The sequence below is a fragment of the Crotalus tigris genome, unplaced genomic scaffold (assembly GCF_016545835.1).
Source record: "Crotalus tigris isolate CLP2741 ecotype Arizona unplaced genomic scaffold, ASM1654583v1 scf7180000019173.45859301935:6455823, whole genome shotgun sequence".
NCBI lineage: Eukaryota > Metazoa > Chordata > Lepidosauria > Squamata > Viperidae > Crotalus > Crotalus tigris.
In genome coordinates, this window is record NW_024097414.1 from 1,732,883 (window position 1) to 1,738,958 (window position 6,076).

Genomic DNA, 6,076 nt, shown 5'->3' on the forward strand with positions numbered 1-6,076 from the left:
GTCGGGTCTACCTGTAAGGGCTGAGCCTCATCCAGATGGCTTCTCAGCATGCGTCATCATTCCATGGTTTCTTCCCACCATTGTCTGTCTTCACACCCAACTTCCACCCAATCCCCCGGCATCCCTTACTGTGTTTAGCACCTCTTTACCTTGTGATTGTAAATTAGATTCTGAGTGCAGTGAAATTTGTGCTCTACATCCAGTCTGTAAGCATCTGGCAAGTTGTTCTCCAGCTTTAACTTCTGAGCCATGTTGCATTCATGCTGAAGCTTCTTGCCATCTCCTTCTCCAGTGAAACATGCATATAGGGATAGAGGAATATCTGCTTTACAAACCGGAACGATATATTTTTCTGTCTTTCCTGATCTGCTATTTGCCCGAGATTTAGATCAGTTCCCAACATTGCTAATGATCATGGAACTTGATCCCATAGATCGCCATCTTGAATTTTCCATAAGTCTTTATGAGCATTTATATAGATTTTCCATTTTTCCTAAGAATATGCATTAAGCGGGCCAACCTCCTGACCTGACTTGGTTTTACGACCATTTAATGCAGTTGTTAATGAATCAATGCAGTTGTGAATCAAATTACACGAACGTTAAGTGATCTATATGGTCATTAAGAGAATCCATCCTCCTGAATGGACATTTTTTTTTAAATATCACCCATAGAGATGAGATGGGAATTTTTATAAATAGAATAGAATAGAATAAAAAATAGAAAATAATAGAAAATAGAATAGAATAGAAAATAGAATAGAATAGAAATAGAGAATAGAATAGAAAATAGAAGAGAAGAGAAGAGAAGAGAGAAGAGAATATAGAATAGAATAGAATAGAATAGAATAGAATAGAATAGAATAGAATAGAATAGAATAGTGTAACAGAGTTGAAAGGGATCTTGGAGGTCATCTAGTCCAACCCCCCCCCCTTAGGCAGGAAACCCTATACCATTTCAAACAAATGGTTGTCCAATCTCTTCTTAAAAACTTCCAGTGTTATATATAAAATACTAGTACAGTACCAAACAACCCATATTTAATTCTTAGGATGTTGGACCAGAGTTGTTCTCGTTGTTGCAGAAGAAAAATGATGTGAGACCCCAAAACACCAGGAATGTGGGTTTCTCCTTCCAGGGAATAGTGCCTTAGTTCATTATCTGCCTTTCTCTCGAAACACACTAAGAAAGAGACACAAAGCAATTGAAATCAGAGGTGCATTAAGTAGGAGCAGAATATAGGTAGTCCTTGACTTACAATCATTCATTTGGTCAAATTCAGACACTTGGCAACTGGCATGTACTTAGGACGGTTGCCATGTCCCGGTGTGTATGTGTGTGTGTGTGTCACATGACCCCCTTTTGCGACCTGACAAGCAAAGACAACGGGGAAGCCAAATTCACTTCACAACCGTGTGACTAACTGAATAACTACAGCAATCCACTTAACAACGATGGCAAGAAACGTTGTAAAATGGAGCCAAACTCGCCGAGCAACTGTCTTGCTTAGCTCAATTGTGGTTGTACGTTGAGGACTACCTCTACAAACCATCTTGCAGGCAGTGCTGAGGAGTGGACCTTGAAGTTGAGACGGAAGGGAGCAATTTATTTATTTTTTGCAAAAAGAGCATAACTATACCCTCAAGTGCAGAGAATGTTAGGACTTTCTTTTTATCCATTAGAAAACAGTCTCTCTCTCTCTCTCTCTCTCTCTCTCTCTCTCTCTCTCTCTCTCTCTCTCTCTGTGTGTGTGTGTGTCTGTGTGTGTGTGTGTGTTGGGGGAGAGAGGTTATATTGTGAAAATGGCTTTTAGCATTCACACATTGTGTTGGCTTTCTTTCTGCTCCTTTGGGCATTTTTATGAAAACGTAGCGTTCACAGGCTCTTGACCGGTGACCCATTTTCCAGACTCACTTGCGGTCTTTACCTTTCCCAGATTAGATATTGCTTGTTTTGTTTGTTCGTTTTTAATCCACCTAATTTTTGCAGCAGATTTGTTTCTGTAAGGAGGAAGGCTTTTTTTGTCTGCCCCCAGTTTTACCCAGGTTGTCTCTGAGGCTGTTGTGTCCTTACCTGCAAAGAACGCCACATCCTTCAGCAGGTTAACCAAGGATACTGAAAGTGACACTTTCCGGCTAAGCAGTTTGGTGAGGTTTCCTGCGAGGACAATAGGACTTCCATGTCTTAGCAGTTTAGCTTCCAGACGGATGGCGTATCTTTGCTCCCCAGCCACGGATTGCAAATCGGTCCTGCCCTAAAGAAATCAGATGTACCTCATTGATTTTGGTTGGTTAAAACATCTGATCAGAGACCCCCAAGAGGCAGTTTGTCAATCGAAGATATACTGGCTGGGTCTTTGGTTCCAGGCCAGGTGAGACACCTACCTTGATGTAATAAATGGTGTTATCATTGATGATCAATTCCAAATGCCCAGCACGAGAGTATTTTGAGATTTCAATTTTGCCTAATAAAGAAAAAAAAGTATAAATTAATTCCTGCTTGTGTTTTCCCACGGAGAGATAGTTTAATGCGAAATGGAACGCAACTTTAAGACATGTGGACTCCCAGAATTCTTCAGCCAGCCTAAACTTCAGCTCACAAGATCTTCTCACGAAAGATCCCTTTCCTAACTCCTTCCTATTTTTTCTTCCAATTGCCTAATAGAGGGATCAAAATGTGTTATTTTTTCAATAAATAATGGTGAATTGTTTTGTAAATCTCCCAAAGGTTGTTCCAGAAGATCTTCAGTTGACTTCTCCCTTTTTCAGTTTCCAGTTCTAGGAGACTCGGAGTCAAAAACTACATCTTTGCCATGGGACTCTCAGCAGCATTCATCAGATAATACACCATTTTTTAAATCTCATGTTTTCAAATTTTGCAAGATATGAGGATGACAGTGAGGTTGACATTGAGGAGGAGGAGGAGGAGGAGGAGGAAGAAGAAGAAGAAGAAGAAGAAGAAGAAGAAGAAGAAGAAGAAGAAGAAGAAGAAGAAGAAGAAGAAGAAGAAGAGGAGGAGGAGGAGGAGGAGGAGGAGGAGGAGGAGGAGGAGGAGGAGGAGGAGGAGGAAGAGGAAGAGGAGGAGGAGACCTAAATAAATATGCTATACAGTGTTCAAGATGAAACTCTACTGTTGTGTGCTTCATTATATGGAGATGACTTAGAGCTCCCAACAGATGGACACCAAGGAGTTGTAATTGGACATTAATTCTTCTCACCATTCAGTAACATTTTTGCCTTGGGCTCGACGAATTCAATTCTGATTTTTTTCTGAGGGATGTTCCAGTGGAAGTCAAAAGCAACGTTTCTCTTCAGCTCCGATTCCGGAGTCCCCATAAAGAAACGGAGGCTGGCTTCATTTGGAATCCAGGAACCTTTCTGAAAGGTAAGTCATAAGACTAACAAGATCAAAGGAAGACTCAAAGTGTCAATTTCGAAACTGACCAACTACCCATGTATTCCTGTACATTGCAAACTATACAAGGAGTCCTCGACCTTACGACTTTTTGTTCAGCAACCATTTGAAATGACAATGGCACTACTTAAGCGACTTAAAGCCAGTCTTCGCACTTAGGACGGTTGTACAATCCCCACTTCACATATGTTTACAATGGTTGTAGCATCTGGGATCGCCATTTGGGACCTTCCCAGACGGATTCTAGCAAGCGAAGTCAATGGGGGAAGCCCAATTTGCTTAACGACCGCACAATTCACAATCAGGTGTGTCTCACTTAACAGCCACCTGGCTTAGCAACGGAAATTTTGGTTCCAGTTATGGTTGTAAGTCAAGGACTACATTTACTGCAAGACTGAGTTCTTAACATTGTATGTGTTGCTTCTGTCTGTCTGTCTCTAAACCAGACAGAAGTCAAGAACCACACCTGAGCAACATAGTGATACGCTGCTTTTATTAAATACTGCTTTAGGCTCTTGTCCTGCTTTCTTAGTGTAACGGTGACTTTGACAGGTCCAGGGAATGGAAGCAGGAAGCTGCTGGCCTTGTCATCAGGGAGAAAAACTTCTGAACACAGCTGCCAGCCGAACGTCTTTGACGCTGCAGTTAAAACCAAAAAGAACAAAACAGTTTTAAAAAGTGAAGGACATTCTTTTGTGCTATTCATGCAGGAAAATATTCTTAGCGTCTAACCAGCCATGACTTGTTCTAAGATGGAAATGCATTATATGTGAAATGCCTTCTTCTTTTTTAGGGGTTCAATATTTTATTAATTTTTTTATCATCACAAATTCTTAATATTTTATCAGCAACATATTGTCTGGGTTTTAATATTTAGCTTACTGATACATGTTAAACTCCTTTCTCTCTACCTTGTTTTTCTAGCCATGATAAAATGCTGTTCTAAAGTATTCTGAATCTTCTTTCTCTTTCATTTTCAGTGTCAGTCTGTCCCTTTCTGCACAATCTAAAATTTTCTTAATTATCTCTTCCTCCACTGGTCATTCTTCTTCTTTCCAATATTGGGCAAATACAATTCTCGCTGCAGTTCATACATGTAACATTAAATATACACATCCCTTCTCATAATTTCCTACAATTATACCTGACAAAAATAACTGCAAAATACGACATCGGAAGGCGATGGATGCCAAATTTGCTAGTCACCTTACCTTCCTCACTAGTGCATAGTTCAGCTTGGCCCGGGAAACGGCCAATGGTTTTTTTTCTCTCCCTTGTAGTAACGTAGAGTTTAGAGCTATAAAACAGGGAGAGAATCAGAATTCCTATAAGACAGCTTACTGAGCAGTTTTGAAACACAGGAATCACAAAAACAGCTTTGTGTGATTATTTGGCACATAATTATCCTACCTAAATAGAAGTGTCTCACCCCATTTGATCACCATTTCAGCCTCTGTTGATGCAAGTTCATTTTATGCAATGCACAGACCGATTTCTGGAAAGCTGAATATTTTATTTTAACTCCAACCCCCATCCCTGCAAAACTCCCTAGATTGGCTGAGCTGAGATTCCAGAAACATTTAACTGACCGCTGGTTCTGTGTATTTTGTGTCTTGTTTTACCTGAAATGTACAATTTCCATAGCATCTTCGGGAGTGTTCCAAAAAAATTTAAATTCTTTCCCCTTTTTCACCTGGATTCCTCCATCAAGGTTGGTTGAGGATCTCAAGACGGTTGACCACTTCAAACCAGAGTCCCCCAGAACTCCTACAATTCCCATCTGGGCAGAAATCTGTAGAATAACACTGCCAAAATATATAGAGAAGAAGATTTCATTGTAAGAGTTTGACACAGAGTTTTATTATTTTATTTTTGTTAATGTCTTTACATGGCTGACGGAGTCTCAAATCCATTGAGATAATTTATCTTTCAATTCTTCTACAAATAGTCCTTGACTTACGGCCACAATTGAGCCCAAACTTTCTGTTGTTAAGTGAGATTTGCCCCAGTTTATGATTTTTCTTGCTAACTAAATGACCGCAGTAGCTAAGTTAGCAAAATGGTTGCTTCTCTCTTGACTTTGCTTGTGGGATGGTGGCAAAAGGGGATCACATGACTCCCCCGGGGACACTGCGACTGTCATAAATGTGAGTCAGTTGCCAAGCAGCCAACTTTTGATCACATGACCGTGGGAATACCACAACAGTCATAAGTGTGAAAAGCGGTCCTTCAGTCGTTTTTTTCCAGTGCCATTGTGGCTTAGAAGGGTCACAAAATGAAGGGCTGTAAATTGAAGATTACCTGTATTGGGTTGGAAATAATGCGAAGAACGAAGACAATTAGTATTTGGAAAGATAACACAGTTCTGGAAGCTCACTACCTTGGCTTGAGGTAGCCACTGATGAAAAAATGGTTGTGTTTCTTGAAGCTTGTGTCTCCTCTGGCGGTCAGGTTGACAGCTGCTGAAGCATTAAACCCCAGAAGGACAGGCAACCCTGAGATGGTTGGAAACTGCACTTCTTCTGTTGCCAGACTCAATCTTTTATTCCACTGGACTTCTTGGCCCTGTTGGGAAGTTAGTAAACATGACGATAAGTCAACTGACCAGTGGGAAGGGCTGGTGAATTGGCATAGAGCAATAAAATACCAATTTTTAACATGA

At 40.5% G+C, this 6,076-nt stretch overlaps 1 protein-coding gene across 1 annotated transcript in view; it reads right to left on the reverse strand.

The window, feature by feature from the left end:
- The window catches only part of LOC120315652, a 37,437-nt gene extending 32,260 nt beyond the window's left edge, over positions 1-5,177 (reverse strand). Inside the window, exons 1-8 of the mRNA XM_039360366.1 lie at positions 5,108-5,177; positions 4,626-4,711; positions 3,881-4,053; positions 3,218-3,377; positions 2,385-2,464; positions 2,074-2,254; positions 1,027-1,182; positions 150-283 (exon numbers count right to left, since the gene is read on the reverse strand). Coding sequence (XP_039216300.1) covers positions 150-283; positions 1,027-1,182; positions 2,074-2,254; positions 2,385-2,464; positions 3,218-3,377; positions 3,881-4,053; positions 4,626-4,711; positions 5,108-5,121 — 984 coding nt within the window. The 5' untranslated portion in view covers positions 5,122-5,177. The remainder of the gene's footprint in view (positions 1-149; positions 284-1,026; positions 1,183-2,073; positions 2,255-2,384; positions 2,465-3,217; positions 3,378-3,880; positions 4,054-4,625; positions 4,712-5,107) is intronic.
- Between the last annotated feature and the right edge of the window lie 899 nt (positions 5,178-6,076).